At 30.3% G+C, this 25,613-nt stretch overlaps 2 protein-coding genes and 1 pseudogene across 2 annotated transcripts; 1 reads left to right on the forward strand and 2 right to left on the reverse strand.

Moving 5' to 3' along the window:
• Positions 1-1,981: 1,981 nt before the first annotated feature.
• LOC129875824 (probable purine permease 4) lies at positions 1,982-13,761 on the reverse strand (annotated as a pseudogene).
• Positions 13,762-16,660: 2,899 nt separating this feature from the next.
• LOC129875825 (probable purine permease 4) lies at positions 16,661-17,665 on the reverse strand. The gene has a single exon (XM_055951052.1). The coding sequence runs from the start codon at positions 17,651-17,653 to the stop codon at positions 16,661-16,663; it is 993 nt and encodes a 330-aa protein (XP_055807027.1). The 5' UTR covers positions 17,654-17,665.
• Positions 17,666-23,103: 5,438 nt separating this feature from the next.
• Positions 23,104-24,345, forward strand: LOC129875826 (probable purine permease 4). The gene has a single exon (XM_055951054.1). It carries the CDS (start codon positions 23,104-23,106, stop codon positions 24,343-24,345), a length of 1,242 nt encoding a protein of 413 aa, XP_055807029.1.
• Positions 24,346-25,613: the final 1,268 nt, after the last annotated feature.

Below are 25,613 nucleotides of genomic sequence, written 5' to 3' on the forward strand. Positions count from 1 at the left end.
AAATTACATATATGACGATTAGAAATTGAATGCCGTATAATTAATTACAATGTGTTTAAATAATTACTGCATAAAATAAGTTGAAGGAAATTCTCTTTTTATTATTTATTAGGTGTGTAACATGAATTTTTGTTGAATATGATGATGTCTTATATGATCGTAAATTTATCTTCACATTTATATTTCAACAACATTAATTAATTAATCTACCACACATATGTACTTCAAAAATCAAATTAAACTCGAAATTTTCACAACTAATTTCATAATCAAATAGAATTTTCAAAGAAGGTTAAAACTTAAAATCGAATGTCTAATTTAGAAGATTAAGAAATCTATCCTTCGTTTACTGCTTCTTGTCAACTATTTCAAAAATAGATTTTCGCCTTTAAAACTTAAAATTGAATGTCTAATTTAGAACATTAATTACTTATTCTCCAAAATCATTTTCCACGACTTAACACTATACATGATAAGTTAATATGAGTATTATGATAAAATACTCATATTGATCATTATTTTTTAAGGGGAGTGCAAAGTCAAAAATGAATAAATAAAAGTGAACGGAGGAGTATAAAATATATTCCTGTATATCAAACACAGTATTAATGGTGTATTTAATTACTAAAAGCGACTAGATTATACAGTAAAGGTGAGGTCAAGTTTAAACTTAATGGCTTTAATTATTTTTATAGTTTTTTTCTTTTTTGTCATTTATGCTAATGATAAGATCAATAGTAGTAATACTTATTACCTTTTTAAATATAATTATAGTCCACAAACACACAAAAAGAACATTAAAGACAAGTAGAATCCTATTAATACTCAAACTAAAATTATTCAGAATTCCAAATTTGCTTACTACTAATAATTTCATGTCAAATTCTCGACATTATAGTCTAAATTACTATGAAGGTTTTGACTAATTTGTTAATCATGGAAATATAATTAGGTTCTAGAAATTTCTTGATTATAGGTCCTACTTAGTCTGAATTAAGGTCTTTTCGATTGAGTGAATATCTTAAAATGTCACTAAATTATGAAAAATTATTTAGCAAAGTTATTAAATTATGATTTGTATCAATAAAATTACTCAACTTAAAATTTTTATCTTCAAAAATATAATCATTCAACTATATTTATTATTAAATAATTTGCTTATCGACTCCTCAAACAGTACTATAAGAATCGATACTGAATCATGCAAATTGATATATAGAGAACGTGGAGAAAATGACCTACTTAAATCATATTATTAAGCCATGTAATTCTATTGGATCTTTACTAAAACAAATTATCATACAACAGTCAGAGCACACCAAGGTAATAATTTGCTATAACTGGTCAATACTACCTGATGGTGGAAAAAAAAATATTGATGGTGCACAAAATTTAAGCTATTTCAAAAATATTTTTCATTATTATTTGTTACTTTTAACATATAAAGAAATAACAATTACTTTTTTTCTATTTTATCCTTAACATAAATTACTTATTCTCCAAAATCATTTTCGAAGACTTAAAACTATAGATCAATAAATATGAGCATTATGATAAAATTTTACTCATACTAATCATCATAATGGTAAAGTTATTCATACTCATACCAAACACATTCTTAATGGTGTATTTAATTACTAAAAAGCGATTAGATTATACAATAAAGGTGAGGTCAAGTTTAAACTAATATCCTTGATTACTTTTTACAGTTTTATTTATTTATTTATTTATTTATTTTTGTCATTTGTGCTAATGGTCAGATCAATGAAGAAAACAAAATTAAAGTAGATCCTCTTTTATTAAAAGATCTAAATAAGCCATTAATATAGATGTTTACACATACATGTAATCTGATATTATTTTTTTTAATAATAATTATTCGATATTCGATGTCTATCGATTCAACTATCATTTCATAACTAGTAAGCTTGCTTCTGCAATGCCGTAATTTCTGTCATGCTACAAACTTTTATTCATCAATCTATGTAGAACCTTCCTTTTTCTTCTTCTCTTCTTCCTTCCTTTTCATATAAATCCCGTACAAATACAAAGAAAATCCCCAAACACATAACAAAGTCGACACTATTTTATTTCCACCAAAATTATCCCCAAACACTATAACCCCTCCCAAAACATTAACGGCCATTAACGCCGTCATACAAACTCCACTTGTCAATGAACTTGTCATGAACATCATCCCAGCTGTACCCATAAAACATACCTGCCACGTCACCATGTTAAGTATCACCGTTAACCAATAAGCTTTTTGTCACGTTCTGAGAGGGTACCATAAACGTGGCCGGTACTCAGAAATCATCTCTGGCCTCCGAGAGAACCACTTGATCTCATCACTCATTCGTTCAATAGCGGAAGACTTAAGTGAAAATAAGAATACTTATGTGGGCTCGCCATCATCAACATCAAATGAAAGAAATAATTCTTAGAAAAAGTAGTTTCAAAGGAGAACTGCTCCAATGACATCATCAAACTCTGTCTATGAAGCCTCTAACACTATCAGACGGTGCCAACGACATGTCCATGGCTACCTCAAAAGAAACATAATACTCAACAATAATAAACGGATAAAGAGTTCATCCGAATACAAGAAGGACTCACCAAATAGCTGGAAAGTAATGATCTTCAACGATGAGCCTGTTAAGGATCTCTAACACCTGTATCTACATCATAAAACGATGCAGATCGAATGAAGTCAGTACATGGAATGTACAAATATGTAAAATGGCAGGAAAGTAAGGACATATATCAAGAAACTCCTCTCAGGAAGACTCGGCTCAGAACTCAACATCATCTCAACATCAATATGTAATGCAAATTTAAAAATAATAATAATAATTATAATAATAAGCAATGCTTACTCAATTGAGAGTTTTTCTAACCGACAACCATCACTTATGAGCTAGTGATGATACAACGAAGCGATGTCGTTGCCATATCCATCCAATACCTTGTCTGGGTAAAGGACATCACCACCTTGGATCCAATCATCGAAGTCCTCTTTTTGGGACTTAAGAGGTATAGCCTCCATCCTACACTGGCTACGTAGTTCTGGGATTTGAGTCAATTAAACTCTTACCCAACTCGGTTCTCAATACTACTCTCAAAATATGTGCTCATATTAACATAAACATTATTTACATCTCATCAAAACATCTTGCTCAAAACATCATTTACTCAAATTTGTTTAAACTCAATTATTTTGCTCTTTCAAAATTCAATAAAATACATATTTAGTATTAATTTAAATTACTCTTTTTGTCAATAAATATTAAAAGTCAACATCTTTACTCAAAACACGTGTAAAAATATTCATGAACATCAAATCAATTAGGGTTCATGGAAAAATAGCCACGAACAATAATTCCAATAATATGAGAGATAAAAATAATAATAATCTCAATGCATAAATATATCTAACTCAATAGAAGAAGAATTAATTTATTTAGAATTCAAGATTTGGGTAAAACTCAACTATAACTCAATTACGATAAATTTAAATATTAGGCACATGGACGAACTCAACCTAATGCTATCAATAGCCTTACATACCTGGAATTTGAAGCTTTACTCCGAATTGAAAAACTCAATGACCATTCTTGAACTCCTAGCCTTTTCTCCTCGCCGGAGCGTTTTGTGTACTACCCGAAGTATAAGAATCATCGGAATAGTATTTCTACACTACTAAAAACTAAAACTATATTTGAGAATGAGTAAAGAAGTGTATAGAGAGAAGAGTTGATTGAAAAAGCTTGATGAATAAAATGGGGAAATAAGGTGGGTAATTATAGGTGTGGAGGAGGACCTAACAATAAATAAAAATAATTACAAAGGATGATCTTGAAAATTCAATAGAAGATTGTGATCTCATGGATGATGTCAAATGGAGGATTATTGATGTCATGGGTGATGTCAAATGGATCTAGATATTTTCATGGTTGGTGAGATGAATTTTTTTTAACGGAATACCCTTTTTCGGAGTTATGTTTGAACAAGATAACTTCCTAATTAGGATTTGGTGTCTCATATAAATTGTAGATCTAGAAGTATACTTTCATGTCATTCAAGAATCAACCGATTTGGAGCATCCTACAGTGAAATATGATTTTTCTTCTACAAACACTCCATTTCGTCACAACACCATGTTTTGTAAAAATTAATTTATTTGACCTACGTATCCTCCGAATATTAAGATATGGTCTCATAAAAGTTGTAGGTAATGCCTGCTATGTTGGAAAAAGACGGTTTAAAATTAATTTCAATTTTTAGAGAAAAAATTAATTTTAGAAAAGAAGAGTCGCCACCTAATTTTGTAAAGAAATTAAGAAAACTTAATTAAAAAAACTCTAACAGATTTAAGTCTTAAAAATTTAGAGAAAAAGGTAGGATGGTCTTATTTCCGCTTTGAAAAGGTGTTAAGTATTCAAAGTTGCCGCTAACGCGCGGTTATCTGACGATTTAAAAAAATATTTGACCAACTTTTGAAAACTAAAATGAAACGAAGACTTTATAATTATTATTTTTTTTAGAAAAATGATCAAACTTAAACATTTGAAAATAATATGCATGTGTATAAAAAAAGTAAAAAGTTTATCAAATGACTAAGTAAAGGTAGAAAATCATTTAAAGAGTAATTAACATGAATTGGTTTATCTTTAGGGAAATCTAATTAAGTTAAAACAAATTAAAATTAATATCTAAGCAAGCATAAATAACATAAGTAAATAAATTATTACAACTCGAATCAATATAAATAAACAATAAATAACGCATGAAAATATTGCCCAACACTTAGTTTTTGTACGCCTGGACTAAGCTATTGGGCTATCTATGTTTTGGGCCTTAAGCACAATTCTACTGTATATCGCAGCCGTATATACACTATATATCAAAGTGTATATACACTATATACAGTGTATACAATATTATTTTTGTATATCAAATTGTATACACACTGTATACCACCTGTTTGTTTCCTGTATCTACTGTATATAACTGTATATCAGATTGTATATAATGTATATCAGTATATACAATATTAATTTCTTCATATTAGGCTGTATAGATACTGTATATCAGTGTATACAACATTTTTTTCTACCTGTATTCTGTGTATGCAGCCCAATATCAATATTCAAATCATGAATATTACCTTTCTTTCTATGTATCAACTTTCCACCAATTCGAGCAAGATGATGAGAGACTCAAAACTCAATTATATGTAAGGATGGAATTCAAAGATGGACTCCAATTGATATCACATGCACCAAAATAAAATTACATAAGCATTTACTCATTTTAAGCTAAACCAAAGAATATATCATGATATTTTAAGTTATCAAATTGATGGGCATCCTAGAAGTGACTAACAACATGCATATATGTAGATAAAGGAAAGGAAAGAAGAAATATATTCAAGTAACTAAAGAACACGGATTTAATATATACGCAATACTAACTCAAATTTCAAAGAAAGAATTAAATCAATTAGGCCATGAAAGTTCTAATCAAATAACAACTTTAAGCATGTTTTTGTTATTTAAATCATGTTAAAAGAAGAAATTAAAACATGAAAATCTATATTGTCAACGAAAACTGTTTGAAAAAATAATGAACAAAACTAAGATTTTTCATGAAATAATTCTAACACATGATAGCTATAAGAAATTTCTATTATTAGTCTAATTATTCTTAATAAATGCTAACTAACAAAAGCAAGACTAGAATCAACTAAATATAAAATATAAAATAATTAAATTAAATAAAGCTGAGATTGTTTTTTTTACCTCTTTCCGGGCAGGGAGACTGAAGACGATGAGCGGAAGACAACTTCACCACCATTTAAGAGCTTGATGGAACTCCAATCCACTAAAAGAAAAATTAAAATTTAGACTTGAACCTTCGTGGGTTCGATGTTATAAGAACACTGTTCTTAGCCTAAATTTTGACTTCAATCTCCTATTTTCCTTGAAGAAAAATATAGATTGAAATCTAAAAATTTTCACAACTTTTAGGCTGGAGACAAGAGTCCAAAATCCTAGCCAAGTTAAGAAAATTTCTAACTTTGGGGTGGCTAAAAAACCTCTCATTTCTTCCCTCTTCTTAATAATAATATGAGCCTTTATACAGGCTCCAAAAACTCCAAAACTTTCGTCAATTTTCAATGTGGGAGATTTGGATTATTTTTTTTTAGAAAAAACTAAAAATTTCAAAAATACAAACTATAATTAAACTAACCTAACTAACATTGTATTTAGTTAAAAATAAAATCTTTTTAAAATGATTTTCAAATAACCACATAAATATTAATTAAAGATATAGTTATTTATAAAAATATGTATATTATACTAAAATTTATTAAAAAAAATAAAAATAGTTAAGAATAACATGAAAATATCTTTGTTTTTATAAAAGTTAATTATTTCAAAAATGTTCAAAATTTAAAGAAACTTGATTGCTATTTTTGGTAGTGGAGAGTCAAAATTGGGTGTCAACAATGCCGTTGGGGTTATTCAGAAATTTGAATCACCTAATTTGGACTATTGTATCAAAAGTTATACCCAAAATACAGAAGCAGTATCATTTTCGTCGAAAATTGAAACATCACATAGAACGTTTTAGGGAGTGTTACAGTTTTTCACCTAAATCAAACAAATTTTTGGCTTCTTTTTTCATGTCCAAGAATCCACCATCTATAATCATTCCCAATGTGGCGAAAATTGTAGCTACCATGTGATCAGGAGGTCACAGGTTGAAGCCTAGGAAACAACCTCTAGCAGAAATGCAAGGTAAGGCTGCGTACAATAGACCCTTGTGGTCGGGCCCTTCCCCGGACCCTGCACATAGCGAGAGCTTTCACCGGGCTGCCCCTTTTTTTTTTCCATTAATGGGAGATAAAGAGAGAACAATAATCCAGCACGAATCGTCGAGAAAAATCCTATAAAATACTTTGTTCTTGTCAAACCGTTTGGTTTCTTGGCATAATGTAATCTTTTGTTTAACAATAATGACAGAAGTGATAAGAGTGAACACCAGCTGTGACGATAAAACAAGAGCATTAGTCGAATCCGGGAGATAAGAATTGTCCTAAAAATTCCATTGAGTTTAACAAAGAATTAGAAGAAAGAACAATGAATATAATGGGAGGTTTTGGTGAGTGTATATATAGTGGTTTGGCCTAAGAAAAGATGGACTATTTTCAAAGTGAAAGTCAAACCAAACATTAGATTACATGTGTTAAGTAATCATGTTTATTAATTGTTAAGTATGTCTAAAGAGAGAATATATTTACAAAATTAAAGACTCATGTTTTTGGATTTTGTTTTCTTCATCATCATAAATGACTTGCATCATAATTAGGGGTGGGGGTGTTTGAAATAGATATGAAAATTTAATTTTTGAAATCAAGAAATTACAATCCAAATAATCTTGAAGTTAATTTTACCGATTACGAATTAATGTGTATCAAGAAATTTACGTATAATCAGGGGCATTCAATAATAACACGATTATTATTGAAAATATCTTCAAAATTTATATCAAAAAAAGAACTAGAAAACTTATCTATCTTCATATATTAATAAATGATGTATTTGAAAATATACTTAATGATGCAATCATTGATTATTTTCAAAATATGATAATTCGCCAAGTGTAAAATGATAGTGTTAATATATTTAAAATACTGATATGTTGTTTGTTATTTTGATGGTTATTCCATTAACTTAAGATCATTGTCCAGTTTTAAAATTCAGAATTCACAAATATTAAATTCTAACTGTGCCTATGCGTATAATTACCTGATAACTGACCTAATTATATATTTAATTCTTTTACACCATTTATTTAGTAATCTTCACCCAAGCTATATTTACATATAGAGGCGGAGAATTAGACATTGATCCCCACCTAGTATATATGTAGACAAAACTATATATACCTAGGAAGGTGCAATAGACCTACCTTAATGTAATATCTCACATTAAATAAAAAAGGTATTTAAGTAATTTGCAAAAATAAATAAATAAAGAGCATAAAAACTTTCGTTAATTGGCCGAAGCCACTAATTACCTGGTGACGTAAATTTTAAGGGTTTAGGGGAGAAAGTTTTGCTAGCCACCAAAAGTAAAAGTCAAAAAACTTGGAATTAGAAGAAATAAGGGAGAAATAAAGAATTTTAGGTCTACAAGTAAATTTAAAAGGAAAAGAAAAATAAATAGAGTTGCTGCAACAAGGTAAATTTTCTTCTCTGATTTTTTCTTGAGTTGGTTCCATACAATCATGTGATACCTCTAAATAATTAAAATTTCTATGTAATTGTTACGAGCAGTAATTTATTTTAGATTGGACTGATCAACTTATTCAAATATAAGTTGGATGAAGAATTGAACAAATAATTATAAGGATATGTCGAAACTGGTAGATAATGGACTAGTTGAATTACTCATGGCATGGGAGTATAAATTGAGGAATCGAGAGGCAAACATGATAGCCAGTGGGTTGGGCATTTTAGTTTATTATGAATTAGCCTAAACGGGGATTTTAACACAAGATCGATATGATGTGATTATAGATTGATTGAAGAGAATCATATGATTTGCTGGAGGTGATAAGTTTTGTATTTCGATCCGAGTATTGTGAGTAGTAATCTTACCACAATTTGTGTTTTATAACTTTCATGATTTTTACATGGTTTATACAGTGAATGTGTAACCAAATGTTTCGAATTTGTATGTGGGACAAGTCTTTTACTTGATATGATACCGAAATTGTTATTTAAGATGAACTTGCTCTTATAAGACATGTTTATTGAAAACTGAGACATGATTTTTCCATTATGAGAAGGATTTAATATTTGCTTGAAAAATAGTATTTTGACATGTGTTTTCTCTTAAAATCTTATATAATATGATTTGATAAGAACTTAAATGCCTTGTACTATTTTGAAAATGCTTCTACCATTTATAAAGAAAAGTAATATAATGAGAGTAGACCTTAATGGATCCCGTAGCTAACGGAGGGTTCGTTAGACCTGGTGCACATTGTATTTACAGATTACCGATATAGCCCTTGCTAGTGCGAAGGTAGAACTATCATACCGTTATTGATATCCCTCGAGAAGGGATCTACTGATATGAATATTTGACTCCTTTATGAGGGGGCCACACCGATTACATGATTCATTCTCAGAAACCTCCCAAATATAAGATTTGATATGAAAGTGTTTACTGAGCTTATTTCTAAATGGTTGAATTGATTCTGTTTATATGAAACATACATGGTTGATTATTATTACCGTTTTTGAAAGATCATTTATTTTCATGATTTTGATCATCATACTAGCATGTTTTCTGATTTGTCCCTCACTAAAACGGTTGTGGTTAAGTGTTATTACTCACTGAGCTAGCGTCTCACTCCTCGCTAATTTTTTCAGAGAATACAGGTGATGTTGACGTGGATTTCGTTAGCTATAGCTAGAATGTTGATTCCATGGTGAGACTTGCACTTGTTCGCGCGGGAAACAAGTTTTCTACTTGGACATGTCTTTGAATTCTTAGAGTCGTTTCATAGTCATTTTCTTTATAAGGGTCACGAATATTCTTTCGTGTTGTAGTCATGTGATTAGTTTTAGACTTCTTTTTGTATTTAAAGATGTATTGATATTATTGTGTGGTGATTAGATTGTTGATGGATGTTGTGGCTTAATTTTGAGGGGTTGTTAATGGTGTTGTTGATATTTAAGACAGAAAATTTTTGGATAGGCCCAAAAACAGAGGAAACTTTGCCCGATTTTCTGTAGAATTCTAGTAAGGCTTGCTTTGGGACTTTCCCCCTTAGTGCCGGTCACGGTCTTAACACTTAAAAAAGAAGAAGTTGTACAACTCTCCAAATAAAAATAAACTAATTTTTTTTAAAGAAACTAAAAAAAAAAAAAAAGATATTGTCATATTTGATAAAATTAATATTAGCCGCCTGCCAAAATTCATAGAAAGAAAATGAATATTCGAATTCTATTTAAATCCCTAGACTAGATTGCCTTCCAAGAATAAACACATAAATACTTGGTTTGGGTATTGGACATTTAGTATTAGTTAGGGTTAAAAGATAAGGAATTTAAATGTAAACACGATTTATTGATTTGATGTAAATCGATAAACTTTTTTACTGAATTTCTCAATTGGTAAAGCCACTTTTTTCGCTTTAAAAGTTTTAAAAAATAGACATATGTTTCAAGTGTATGCTATATTTACTATGGAATTAAATAGACCTAAGAAGAGAGGACCATTATATTCCACACAGACATATTCTCTTTAATGTAAACGCTGATGAATCTTGTATTTCCGACTTTAACCTATTTGGATTCTAATTAAGTTGATCATGTTTATCACAATACACATACCATATTTAATACTAGTATCCTAATCTACCCGTCTGGGACCCGACTCCCAACCTCGACTCATGATCCTATTTTCACACAACTCTTATGAGACTGATTCAAGACCTAGATCTCGTCTCTGACCTAGAGATCTAGACCTGAGATCCGACCTAGGATCAGACTCCTGACTTTAAACCCGACTCAGGATCTGACTCTCGATTTCGATCATGACTCCGACACGGAATCTGACTTCCAACCACTTATTTTTGTGAAAAATAATTTCTAGAAAAACACTTTTTGTAAAAAATATTTTTCTTCATACCAAACATACCCTAAAAAGAAAAAGAAGAAGAAATGCTTGTAATCTTGGGAGTACTCATTCTTTTACATAATAATAAGTAATAAATAATATCAATATCTATTTTATTTGTTAACTTACTCGCTTTCTTTTATCCAGATCAAATTTGTCAATTAGAATATTATATCAATTTTTACTTGATCCATTTTTTATCCGACCCACTGTTTGTCACCCTTACTACCGAATATCTCAAATACAAATTGAACATATATATGTCCGTTAATCTAGGAACAACGATAAAAGATAGAAAATATATTATTAGATTGACACAAGAATGAAAATAATTAAAATCTAAGACTCTTTGATAGCCAAAATCCTCAATTAAGAAATCCAAACAAGTACCAAATTCCTTAGATACCAACAAGAAAAATAATTTCTCAAGCACGTAATTTCTCTAGATGACTCTCTTTAGGAGTCATCCCTCAAATAAGCAATTTCAACAACATTGTCTAGCAACATAGGCCATAGTACCATTCTCTCAATAGTTTCACTCTTCAAAGTCATATCATATTCAAAACTAAGTCTAAACAAGCTATTCACACCTATTTATAAGTAGGCATCTGTTACATGAATTCCCAAAAGTGGCAAAAATAGCCAATACGCATGACAAGGTAAAATATGAGGGTTAGTGCAAAGAATTAATGTGTAGTTATCACACGTACTTGGTGAGATTGACTTTCTTTAAAATTTATTTTTACTGCCAAAGATGCACAAATTTAATTATGATATATAGCCGGTCGAGGAGGCAGGGAAGAAAAGGCTATTCGCTATTGGCTTACCAAGTGTCAATTATTCTCATGAAGAACAAGCTTCCACATGAAGCACTAAGAACTTGCATGGCTATTCCAAATATGATGAAATAAGGATATCATAAAGGAACCAATGATTTCAAAATACCAAGTACACACGAAGAAAAAATGATTCTCTATTTCAAGACAATACCACTTCCAAGATGGTACCATGAGCAAATCACACACATTTAAAGTGTAACCAGGGTCAAAATTAACAAAAAACTATCCATATATCTTGGTCAAGTAAACAACCATTTACCCTAGTCACGATCCAATTCATCGGTCCGTGCGGACACCTACTCTAATACCTAGATAGAAGAACCCTTACAGAAATAACATGTGGAAGTTTAACAAAATACTAATAATAGCCTTAAGAGTCACGAATACATCATAATTGAATTATCAAAATTCTAGAGTTTATTATAAAACACTTTAACACCCCTAATGATACTAGTCTAAATAGGTACAAGAGCTTCTAAAGATACAGAGTATAAATAAAAGCAAGACACAGCTCCCACCATAAGGAATGAAGAGTAGAAGCTGTTAGAAACTCATCTTCGTTTTCACCTATGAAACATCACTGACCCTGCAACCAGACCATGCCAAGTGGCATAGCAAGAATAGTATCAATACAAACATCACGTACTGGTAGGCATCATCGGTCAATCCAATACCCATTGCATAATATAAAGGAATTGACAAGAAGAAAACAGGCTCTTAAAAGATTCACCGCCAAACCTTATGCGAACTATTATCATTCTCATTAACATCATTAGAGTCGTTCAAGCCTAAAATTCACCCTTTCTAACTGGTCCGCTATCAACTCTAATACAGATCAAGGCCTATCCCTTTTATCACATATAGAAGTTTCCAAACTACGGGTCACTACTAACTCCATCTAACCCGTCTATTATATTTAGTTTCACACCATCACATGGCCTTAGGATAATTAACATCTTACTTGGAAGAGGACAACATTAGGGGGACTAAACTCACCTCCTAACCGCTACTGTCCCGCCTTGGCAAGATCTATCCCGCTCTAGCGGCCTCGCCACAGCGGAATTCATCCTGCCAGGGCGGCCGTCCGGAGACAGAATCTCTGAAAACCTGCCAATTCTCTCTTTAACCCATGTGCCTACAAGACATCAATAATAACTGACTTTAATTCATTAATCTCCCATAACAACACACTGATGACTTTCCACTGATTTCTTTACAACCTTATACCTACTCTGCGGATACATCTAGCACCCATAAAATAATCCAATCAGGTATATTCTTCTCTGACTTCTTTTTTGATTTTACTAAGCCGTGGGTCTTTCAGAAACAACCGTCCTACCTTGGTAGAAGTCAGGTCTGCGTACACTTTACCCTCTCTAGACCCACATTGTGGGATTTTACTAGGTCGTCGTTGTTGTTGTAGGCATATACATGAACACATTATTAATTTACCATTTCAGGAGAAATGTATAATTTCACAAGGTAAATCTCAATTACAACAGTTAACATGATAACACTAGGACCTTCGGTCCTTTCATATAAGTTATTACATAGGATGGGCATGCTCAGTTATAATATGATCAGTTTTTCTATAATCACACATATAGTCAAGATCAATTCACAGATGATAGTTACACATTGATTCTCTCATGGAACCCATACCCAAGTCATATATGTGTCGGAATATGACACCCGATTCTATATATGTGTTGGAATGTGACACCCGATCTTATATATATATATATATATATATATATATATCGAAACATGATACCACATCCAATATATGTATGTGTTAGAACGTGACACCCAATCCAATATATGTATCGGTACGTGACACCCGATCCAACATCACAATCACAACACAATCACAGTCCACAATGAATAGTTTACATATTGCACAATCAAGTAACAGGTTTATTGCATGTAATTGTTCACAATAGTAATTTCATTAGTTACATTCTATCTTTCCCTTCATTAACAATATTTCATCAAGCCTTCTTTATTTAAAGCATCACTTTTGGTAGAGCAAGTTCAAGATTATGAATTTTACAGTCCTGAAATTGTAGACCCATTACAACAACATATCAACTAGTCAACCATATCAATAAGTAGTATTAAGGTTAACAATCAAGAACTAGACTATCATCACTAGTCACAGCATAATCATAACTCACATAGCACATTCCTACATAAACAGCAATAGCAACACATTCAGTCATTCAGACTCCGTGCCCGATAGCCTAAACATGAAATCTTCCGTCAATCCATGATACATTATGCAATGGAAACATATTTATAACTACTCAATTGAGAAACCTAGGCTACCTGGACTTCGCGAACCTTGACTCCTTTAATGAAACTTTAGCTTGTTCTTGATCTAAAATAATGGTATAATACAAAATCAATCACAAATGGCCTAAATATTTTCAGATTATATGTAAATCTCAAATCCTAGGCCAAACTCGTGATTCTCCCACCCAAACTAGGGTTTTCCTACCATTAGTTTCAAGTCAAAACCCTCTCTCAATGATCACCCATCAACAATTGCGGGTTCTAAGAATCGGATTACAAGTTTAAGGAGTAAATTACTTATCTTTAGCAAAAATTGGAGTGGAAACCAGTACAAAATCGCCCTAGGTTGCTTCTGGTCTTTTAAGAACGAAGTGAGAATGAAATAAAACATTATGGGGTTTTACCTGACTTTAAATTTCATCTGTCCAACCATAGAGGGACCATCCCGCTCTGGCGGTCCTGCTACAACGGCCTAAATCCCTCTTTGGCGGCCTGACCCAGACAGTGTTGACTAAAATGGGCATAACTTTTTACTCTGAACTCCAAATGAGGCAAATTTGGTGGCGTTGGAAAAAAGACTCAAAGACCTTTAATTTAATAAGTCACGGGCCACCAAATTCATTATACGATTATAGATATGGTCTCTTTGAAGGTGACCTTAGTTTAAACTCAAGTCCAAAACTAAATCGGAAAGACACTTTCAACTCAACTTTGAGATGGGAGCATAGCACGACCTTAATTCACAACTAATACACTCACATATCAAGGTATTGATCCTAACCTTATGATGAATGAGATTCGTATACCTTTACTGCAGATATTTTTAGTAACGATGGGCTAGGTCGTTACAATCCTGTTGACTGTGACAGAGCCAAGATTTTCAATAAGGAGTTCATATGAAGAAGTAAACACACGAAAGCCGAAAGGGGTTCGACATTTACTATATACATATACAATTTCAACTACAGATAAATAGTGTAATTTTTCATCAAAGAAGATTCAGATGAACCCCCTAGCATCATGCTGGCTCCGTCCTGCTGGAATTCCATCTGACATAACATATGATCTCAACACAAAAAAGTATCATCAAACAAATAGTAAAGAAAGGGGTAACGCAAAATAAGTTCAGGTGTCCTCACATGTAAGATCATTACTAGATTCAAGAATACAATCAAACATATTATCAAAGATTGAAACATTCAATGAAGTAGTAGTAATACGTAAATATGTAGCCACCTTCGTTTTCAAAACAATTCTTCCCAACAAATTCATTCTTTAAAGTAGCAACTTGGGTGTGTATAATATAATGTTGAATCTGTCACAATCAATTAGTTGTGATAGTCAAGCTGCAATAACTTACACAAAGGATCTAAAGTATAATGAAAAGACAAAACATATTGACATTAAATATTATTTTTTGATAGAGACATGATTGTACAAAAGGAAGTGAACGTGAAATACATATTTATGCATCAAATAACAGCAGATTCTTTAACGAAACCCATAGCATGTGACACTTATGAGAGACATGTGAAATCATTAGATTTGCATATATGTTAAAGTATTTATATTTTATTTTTCTCAATTATGTTCATGTAAATTTACATCATTAAAGTTGATGTTAGTTTATGCCTAATTATTCATCCTTGTTGGTTCGTTTACATATAATATTTTTTATGTATAGAACATAAATTCGTAATATAAGAAGTATGCTGGGAAAAAAAATGAATGGCCTATTCGCATATACAATCGTCTCTATTGTCTAAGTGACAAATAGATATGGGACAATTATAAATTAATTATTGTCAAAAGTGATGATAAAAAAGAGGTGAAATTGATAATACGAATTCATTTTTGTGTTTAATCATATGTGATTAAAATGAGTTATAGTCTGTTTGGATTAACTTATTTTTAAGCAGCTTATAAGTTGAAAACTGCTTATAAGTTAAAAAAAAAAATAGGTGCAGACCAACTTTTTTTTTGACCTTTAAGTTGTTTTCAACTTATAAACTGCTTAAAATAAGTTCATCCAAATAAATCCAACTATTTATTGGGGCTTATTTTAAGCACAAAATGACTTTAAGTTGACCAGCCAAACACTCAAAAAAAGCTGAAAACAGCTTATAAGTCAATCCAAACGGCCTCTTAGTCTATTCTTATTGTCTTATGTGAGTTCTGAAGATAAAATACATATTGAGTAGATCTGTGAACTCAAGTTAGATATATGTTGCCTAGAATATCATCTATAAAGTATCCAATTTATAGAACACATACGCTACATTGGTAATGAGTTAATATTGTGATATATGTTTTCATACCATGTATGCATATGATGATCCATAAGGACGATACGAATTTAGTCTCTACCTGTTGTCGTGTGAAGCCTCGAAAGTTATAAGTAATTTTCTATATTATACCCTCGTGACTTTAATCGATTTCTTAAAATTCAATTTGGTATTTACTATCTTAGTATATTGCCAAGAAATCATGCTTGATTCGATCTAACGGGACATTTCTAGAAAAGCATATCAAGTTGAGACTAAGAGAATCATTAGATGAGAAAGATCATGTCGTATTATCATATCAATTGTGTTCATTGATCGGTTCGTTATGTTTGTTTTTTGAGATAAGAATATAATGATGAATTCAAATTAAGATAAAAAGATTACGAGAAATATGAATGTGATAAATAATCTAAAATATTGCATACTATAATTTACTCCAAATTTCATTGATAGAGATGTTATACATTCCTAACAGATAGTATAACAATTAATGAAGATTTCGATACATGACGATATATGTCATGCTACGAATTATTGCTCATTAATCTATATGCAACCTCTGTCTTTTCCTCTCCTCCTCCTCGTTCATACACGTATACACTCCATACAAATACGAAGAAATTCCCCAAACACACAACAAAGTAGAAACTATTTTAATTCCACCAAAATTATCCCCATACACTATAACCCCTCCCAAAACATTAATTATCATCAACACCATCTGGCAAACTCCTCCTCTCAATGAATTTGTCAAGAACACAATTCCAGTTGATCCTAAAAACAAAAATTGCCACGTAACCACATTAAACATCACAGTTAACCAGTATGCTTTTTCACCCAAATCAAATACATTTTTGGCCTCTTTAATCATCTCAAAAAATTCACCATCTATAATCATTCCCAATGTGACAAAAATTGTAGCTGTTAATTCCATCACCATATGCATTTCCAAAATCATAGAAAAGCAATAAACTTTTCTATGTATTTTTACCATTAATGGAAGGTAAAGAGCAAACATCAATCCAGCACCAATTGTCGAGAAAAATCCTATAAAATACTTTGTTGTCGTCAAACCTTTCGGTTTGTCATGACTTGAACCTAAGGCCAATAGAACCAAACTAAGCGTTAGTAAAATAACACAATTGAGATTCACGTATGTGATTTTTTGTTTGACAATAATGACAGAAAAGATAAGAGTGAAGAGTAACTGTGACGATAAAACAAGAGCATTAGTTGAAACGGAGAGGTAAGAAAAGCCCCAAGATAACAAAAGGTTGTTGAGACCTAAGAAGAAACCAATACAAATAGAGAGTAACAAGATTTCAGGAGTGAAATTTGTAAATGGTTTTCTATGAGTTGATTTAAAGACATAAAATGGTAAATAGATTGGGAAAAGGAGAAGAGGGTAACCAGCAGATTGGATCCAAGTAGATACCCATCGACTATTTCCTTTGTGATTGAAATAGAATTTTGAGAGTAGGAACGATGAAATCGAACTAATAAAAAGTAACATGTAGTTAATAAGAAGAAACATGTAACGTTTCTTAGTAGTGTTTGTTTCCATTGAATGGAAAAAAGAAAGAACAATGAAAATTTGGATTTGTTGTAGTGGATGAATGGGAGTTATTTTGGTGATATATACAGTCGTTTGATTAGTGTAAAAAAATACTCTCTTTCCGAGTGTTTGACTATAAATTTTGAATCAGATTATGAAGATTCATTTTTAAATATCTATTTCGTCATAGATTTTAAATATTTATCTTCAAAAGAAATAATTAAGTTTCCTTACTAAGTTTTGGGAGAAATTGTACTTTCATTCACAAAAATTCAAATGTTTTCTAAATAAAATGCATGTCCAAACATAATTTTAAATTCCAAAAATCACAATTTCAAAAATTCAAATTTTTAAATTTCAACTTCAAAATGTATAGTCAAATGAGAGCTTAATTTATTCATTCAATGACAAATTGATTTATGCTTTTGCATTATTTAAAAGATTAAATATATAATTTTACTATTGTTGTTCTTTTACGTTGATTATCTTTAATTATTTGTACTCTCAGTACTTTTCTCTATTCTAATCTTAATTTTATCATAATTTTTACTGTTGCATTTCTTTCAAACTTTTTTTTTCGTCTAATCAATTTTTTTGAGCTGATGACCTATATAAAATGATCTTTCTACCACTTTTCCTAAACTCCATTTATGAAAATACATTTCCTATGATATTATTGTTTATAAGTCTTTAAACCTTATGTCATACTGATCATGAGGAGACTAGTCAGATAGGCTACTTGAGTATCCAATATCACAATCAACATGCATGGTGATGATAATCATGTTTTTCTTATAATAAATTTGAAAATTCATATGATATGTATTGTAAAGGGACATTCAGAAAAAATAAATTCTCTTTTTTTTTCTCTTTCTCTATACCACAGTACCTAGCTCTATGGTTAGTGACAAAAACACAATTTTTAATATCAAGTTAATACGAAAATATTGCATAATGATAAATGGGGTGGGGCATTAACATATCAGGAAATTTTATAGAATTCACCAAAAATCACAAGTCATTTAGACATAGATATGAATATATAAGAATAGTAAGGAAACTATCCTTGCTCCACTTAGTGCAATAACTTGATTGAAGAACTTGATCTACTAAACCTTGAAGATTACTTTCACAGTGTTCTTCTTCTGAGATGGAGAGAAAGAAAAAAGCATAGTTCTTCTGATTTAGGGACTGTGTCCTTTTAAAGAATTTTGAAGTGTCTTTCTAGGTTAAAAGACACATTTCCAATAAGTCTCGATTAGATATATGAAAAGGTCAATGATTTCGTTTTATTTAAATTAGCCCTCATACTTATAGATATTTTCTTTTAGGCCAAAATGTTTAATACATCATAAAATCGGTTTCTTTAATGACAGGATATCTGTGTACAAATATGTGAGTTTAGAAATTACTAAGATAATTTGCTAAATTTTAACTCACCTTGTCAAGTTTCTTTTAACAATTCATTCTATTTTTGCCCTACTCTATCCATTCCTTTCCAAATTTCTTGTATCTTTTAAATAAGAGTAATTTTGTAGATTTATTTTTTCATAAATTTGTGAAATATCCTGAACGTCTGACTTATGGACAAAAGTTAGATAGTATATTGATGGGCTCAGAACATCTTTCAATTGAACTGATTGACTATATTAAAATAGAGGTAAGTGTCAAAAACACACCTAAAATATATCTCTTTTTTGAGTTTCATACATAAACTATTAGGAGTGTAGTTTCATACATAAACTATCAGTTATTAGTTTGAGAAACGCACCTCTCTCTTTTATTCTACTCTCATCATGATGTATGTACTACACTCTCTCTTTCATGTAAAAAAAATATTGTGACATTACACTCTACATGGACAAAAACAAAAATTAAATAGATTATTATATTTAGTTAAAATTAAAGATTAAAGTACTACTATCCCCCTCCCCCCAAAAAAATATTATAAAATATTAAATATTTTTCTTCTCCCACTCCACCATTTTCTCTCGCCATACCAACCCCTCCCCCCCCCCCCAAATAATAATTTAGATATTATTTTAATTTTAAAAAAAAATCTACCCTAGCCCACCTAACCCTCCGCTTTCAAAAAAAATTCTCATTTTATGTTAGATATATACATATGATTTTTGGAAAGAATTTTTTACTTGCCGCAAGACTTTTGTTGTTGTTATATTCGGTACACAAGTAGAAAAAATATATTTTCCTAAAAATATATATACATATCTGACACAAAATGAAAAAAAAAGAGCAGAATTTAGATGGAATGGGTATAATTTATTTTTTTTTAAAAAAATAATTTAAAAATAAATAAAAATAATAACATTTTTTAGGTAGGAGTGGGGGAGAAGGTGAAGTATGAATTTTTTAAAAATATTTTATAAAAGAAATGTAATATAAAAGGATGGATGATTGTCGGGGGTAGAGGGGCGGAGTTGGTGGAGTGAGTGAGAAAAATATTTTAAATTTTATTTTTTAAAAAAATAATTTTTTTTGGAATAGAAATACTTTAGTCTTTGACCTTACTAATATTAATTATTTTATTTAATTTTTGTCAAGGTAAAATATTTTATCAATGTGGAATGTCATGTGACAAGGTTTTTTCAAAAAATAGAGGGAGTAGAGAGAGTATATTACACACACTACTGAAGTGTGTTTCTCAAACTAATAAGTGATAGTTTAAGCCTGAAAGTCATACTTCCAATAGTTCAAGTATAAAACTTAAAAAATAAATTAAGTGTATTTTTGACACTTATTTCATTAAAATATTCTAAATGTTTGTCTTACAACGGGGAAAAGTCTAAATTTCCTAAAGCAGAAGCTATTTTTTTTATAAAAAAAATAATTGTTAAATTGAGCCAAAAAATTCAACACTATTCCTTATGAACATTTTTGTTAGATTTTTCTTATATGATGAATAAAATATCAAGACCAGCCCATCTTAAAACTTGACTCAAACAGACTATAGTTATTTATCTTTTTGTCCCCTTTTTTAACTAGTGATTGTCAATGCAACTCATTTTATGGTATCATGATAAAATCAATGAAGAAAATAAATCCAAACAGGTCTACCTTTAATTTTGTAAAAAGCTTTAAATAATGTTAACTCTTTTAGTCCAAACACTAAATCAGTCTTTTGTGAAAAAACTTAAATGTTTTTACTCTTTAATCATACTTTCTTTTATCATTAATAAACATGATTAGGCACACATATAATTAAGATCGGATCGAAAGACATGGTCGATCTTATTACATGGGGAAGAAGGGGCCTAAAAGAGAATAATAGGAATTTGATTCACGGTTATTATGTAAAAATCAATACTACTAATTTTTAAGTTACGATTATTATAATGTCATGAGTTTGAATCTATATGATCACCCAAAATTCAAGTGATTTCTTGGGACCATCCTATATTTTCTTTTCACATAATATATTTTCTTCTTTAAAAAATATCTTTTTGCACATATCATTTGGTCATTACTCACTTAAATGCGCAATCATCATCATGCATGTTGATTGTAATATTGGATACTCAAGTAGCCTATCTATGACCAGCAAAAAGGTTTTTACTCAGCTCGGACGGATTTAAAATTTAAATTTTATGAATTTAATTATTTTAAAAAAATTATATTAAATTTATTATATTTTTAAAAATTAAGTTCATATCTATTAATTATTTTAAGTTTAATAAATTCTCACATATAAATTTATATTTTATATTAAAAATATTGAATTCAAATAAATCTGATTTCATATGGTTGGATCCATTCCTGGCTTGCCCCTAGTACCTTCCTTTTTTGATTGTTTATTGTTGCTGTGCTAGCAAGCAATATAAATGAAATAATTTTTTTTATTATTACCTCCGTTTTAATTTAGAATATATCACGTAAATAATATTTTACATTATTAGATCATCTAAATGATATCTACGTATAAGCCTTCTTAGAATGTAAAATTTGAAATATTTAAAACAAAATATGTTACTTATTGTAACTGATAAAAATAACTTGATGTATGATAATTATTTACATCATTAGTCTATATTACATATACTCTTCACTTGATATGAATCTATTTAATTGAGTGCGGTGTTTAAAAAGAAAAGAATAAGCTTTTTGAAAATTATGGTCTTAAATATAAAATAATATTTGTGTAATTATAAAATTTGTGATCTTAAATATGTCATAATATTTGTTTGGCTATAAATGTTTTTCCTTAAGGAAAAAATGAAGTATAAATTAAATTAAATTCAAATTTTCAAAAGGGTCATTTTTTAATTAAAAAAAATCAAAATATCCTTAAAATATGTGAAATTTAGTATATTTATCTTTTGTTAATAGTTTGATCAGTTATGTCTCAATCATTACTTTATTGAGTAATGTCTTTATTGAACACAGAATTTAAATGAGGACGTATTTAAACCTACACTCATAATATAAGACATATTTGATCAAATTGCATCAAAATAACATAATTAAACCCACTAATTATTTCAAACTAGAAATTTTCCTCCATCAAACCAAGTAATGTATTAGAATTACGCTAAGCACTCCTACGATTAGATTTAATATCAGATACACCCTCTTTATATTTTAAAATTAAATACTTATACTCACTATACGATGAAACACTTATCAATAATCAACCTCAAGCTAAAACATGACTTTAAAAATTAATTTTATGAACATGCATGCATACGAAAAACATGAGAATAGTTGAAACGCAAGAATCCCAAAAAAGTGAGCATGAGGAAATCAAATACCTCAAGCTAGAGCGGGGGAAAGACATGAGGATAACGAGACATCATCAGTTGAAGTGAAATTTGAAAAATAGAGAGATGGAGTGATGTCTTTTTTTAGGTAACTTATTAAAATCTCATTAATTTAGGAGCTAATTCTTAGATTCACGTTAATTTATAATATTACAAATTTTATTAGATTTTGAACTTCGAATACATGTATCTGATGCGTCCAGATATGTCCAGATACATGTATCTTAGATCCATGGGGTTAACATTAGGTGTAATTTGTTCACAATACATTGTATCCAAATGAATTCGCATGTATCTGACTCTCTCTCTTGCCTCTCTCCTATCTCGTTCGCCACTCTCCTCTCTCTCGTAAATAAAAAATGAACACAAATTATTTATTAAGATATACCAAAAACAAGGGGTGGGAGAATCCAAATCCAATACAAGGGGTAAGTGACCTAGAATTTGTATTGTATAATACAAGGGGTGTAGATTATTTAAAAGGTTAATAATATTTATTTTTTTACCTTTTTAGGATATATAGTCCCTCACTAGAGTCCATCTTTTTATAGTCTAAGTCACTATATATATACTCACCAAAAGCATCTTTTTCTCTATATAAGAAACCCCCCACCCCATCCAACATCAAATCCAATTTTTCTCTCTTTTCATTCAATGGAGTTTTTATCTCAACATCCACAGCAAGAACATGATGATCAGTCAGGAAACTTAAGAGAGTTGATGATCATTGACACCAAAAAAAGTGGTGAAATAATCGAAATCCAAATGCATCATGACCATCAAGAAGAAACAAACATGACTAGTAGTGCAACCACTAAAAATTGTTACATGTTTCTTCTAGGAATTAACTATATGTTACTTTTTGTTGGTTCGATTTCATCGTCCTTACTCTCAAAATTCTATTTCAATCACAAAGGTGATAGTCGATGGGTTTCTACTTGGGTCCAATCTTCTGGATTCCCTCTTCTCCTTTTTCCAATTTATTTACCTTTCTATGTTTTTAAATCAACTCATAGAAAACCATTTACAAATTTCACTCCTAAAATCTGGTTTCTTTCTATTTTAATTGGTCTCTTCTTAGGTCTCAACAACCTTTTATTTTCTTGGGGCAATTCTTATCTCCCCGTATCGACTAATTCTCTTGTTTTATCGTCACAGTTAGTGTTCACTCTCATCACTTCTGTCATTATTGTCAAACAAAAAATTACATACACAAATCTCAATTGTGTTATTTTACTAACCCTTAGTTCTGTTCTATTGGCCTTAGGTTCGAATCATGACAAACCAGAGGGTTTGACGAAAACAAAGTATTTTATAGGATTTTTCTCCACGATTGGTGCTGGATTGTTATTTGCTCTTTATCTCCCATTAATGGAAAAAATATATAAAATAGTTTCTTGCTATTCTATGGTTGTGGAAATGCAAATGGTGATGGAATTAGCAGCTACAATTTTGGCAACATTGGGAATGATAATAGATGGTGGATTTTTGGACATGAAAAAAGAAGCCAAAAGTGTGTTTGATTTAGGTGAAAAAGCTTATTGGTTAACGGTGATATTTAACGTGGTGACATGGCAGTTTTGTTTTATGGGTACAGCTGGGATGGTGTTCATGACAAGTTCATTGACCGGTGGAGTTTGCATGACTGCGTTAATGGCCGCTAATGTTTTGGGTGGAGTTATAGTGTTTGGGGATAATTTTGGTGGAATTAAAATAGTTTCGACCTTGTTATGTGTTTGGGGATTTTCTTCCTATTTGTATGGAATGTATATGAAAAGGAAGGAGGAGGAGGAGGAGGAGAAAAAGAAAGACGATTCTTTAGAGAAATTAATTAATAATGATAAAGAGGATGATCAATCAGAGGAAATAACAGAGATTGTAACGCACAATACATGAGGATGCTCACTTGTCAAGTCTTGTTTTTGTTTTTATTAGTAGTAATAGACTAATATTTTTTTTGAGTCTATGTTCTAGTATTGTCATGTATCTAAATCCTTCGTTTGAGTCCAAACCCCATCAAATAAAAATAAAAACTTCTAATAAATGATTTCTCTTGTATTAAGTCTTACACATTATGAACTGAATTAGTAAGCTAGTAGATATAAAACGAATATCAAATAATTTATAAAATAAAATAAAAATATATCAACTTATAACATGTTACATGTATGTGTAATCATGTTTATTAATGGTGAAGCACCAATAAGTAGAATTATTAGATCTTTTAATAAAAGCAGATCTACTTTGAGGAATTTGTTTTCTTCACTGATCTTATCATTAGCATAAATGACTTAAATCCAAACCCTTCAGTTAGAGAAGGGGACAAAAAGATAGATAACTAAATTTGGTAAAAATAATTGGTGAAAATAATTAAGGCCACTAAGTTTAAATTATCAGTGTAAAAAGAAAAAGAGAAAAGAGAACTCCCTTTTTGAGTATCTATAATAGGTTATAATTCGAAATAGTGGTGTCAATTAAATGAGGTAGTTTGAACTGAAATCGAAGATATAAAAATGGATCGAGTTAATAAAAAAGCGGGTAATTAATTGATCTAAAAAATATTTTAATTGAAATGGACTAAAATTGAGTCATATCTTAACTCATTCAATTATTTCTAAGTTTTAAATTCTTTGTTTGTTTGAGTACGTAATAAAAAATATTCTTATATTATGACTATATATAATATATTAAATTTAAAAAGTTCTTTTGGCAAAGTTTTTTATGGGTCTATTTAGATTGCATATCAACCCAGTCTTTAAATAAGCTGAATTGAGCGGATCAAAATGAACTGAACTGAATTTATAAAATTAATGGGTCATAATATTATGGGTTGATTTTGTCTCCTCCTAAACTTAGTAAAAATTTCATGGGGTGTCCTGTTTTGGTAGCCCCATTTAAGCGGTGTTTCTTCCTTTGAGAAGGGTATGTCAAGAAAGATGAGAAGTGTGGATAAATATTGTAGTGTGTAGCTGTGAAAGAGAGAGTTGAGTCAAGAAAATATTATAAGTCTTCAACTATATTCACTATACAAAAGAGAGTAATTAAATGTTGAAGGAAGGTGTTCTTTTTGTGGAGCTTTGAACTCTTCAACTAATCCGGAGTTGGTTGAGTTGTACAATGTTATTGGGATGTTGTATCCTGAAGGGGACAAATCAAAAGATATA

This window comes from Solanum dulcamara, chromosome 12, assembly GCF_947179165.1.
Source record: "Solanum dulcamara chromosome 12, daSolDulc1.2, whole genome shotgun sequence".
Taxonomy (NCBI): domain Eukaryota; kingdom Viridiplantae; phylum Streptophyta; class Magnoliopsida; order Solanales; family Solanaceae; genus Solanum; species Solanum dulcamara.

What these genes read in the sequence shown, in the direction of transcription:
- LOC129875825 (XM_055951052.1), bottom strand. Translation starts at nt 17,653, where the DNA reads ATGTTTCTTCTTATTAACTACATGTTACTTTTTATTAGTTCGATTTCA.
- LOC129875826 (XM_055951054.1), top strand. Translation starts at nt 23,104, where the DNA reads ATGGAGTTTTTATCTCAACATCCACAGCAAGAACATGATGATCAGTCA.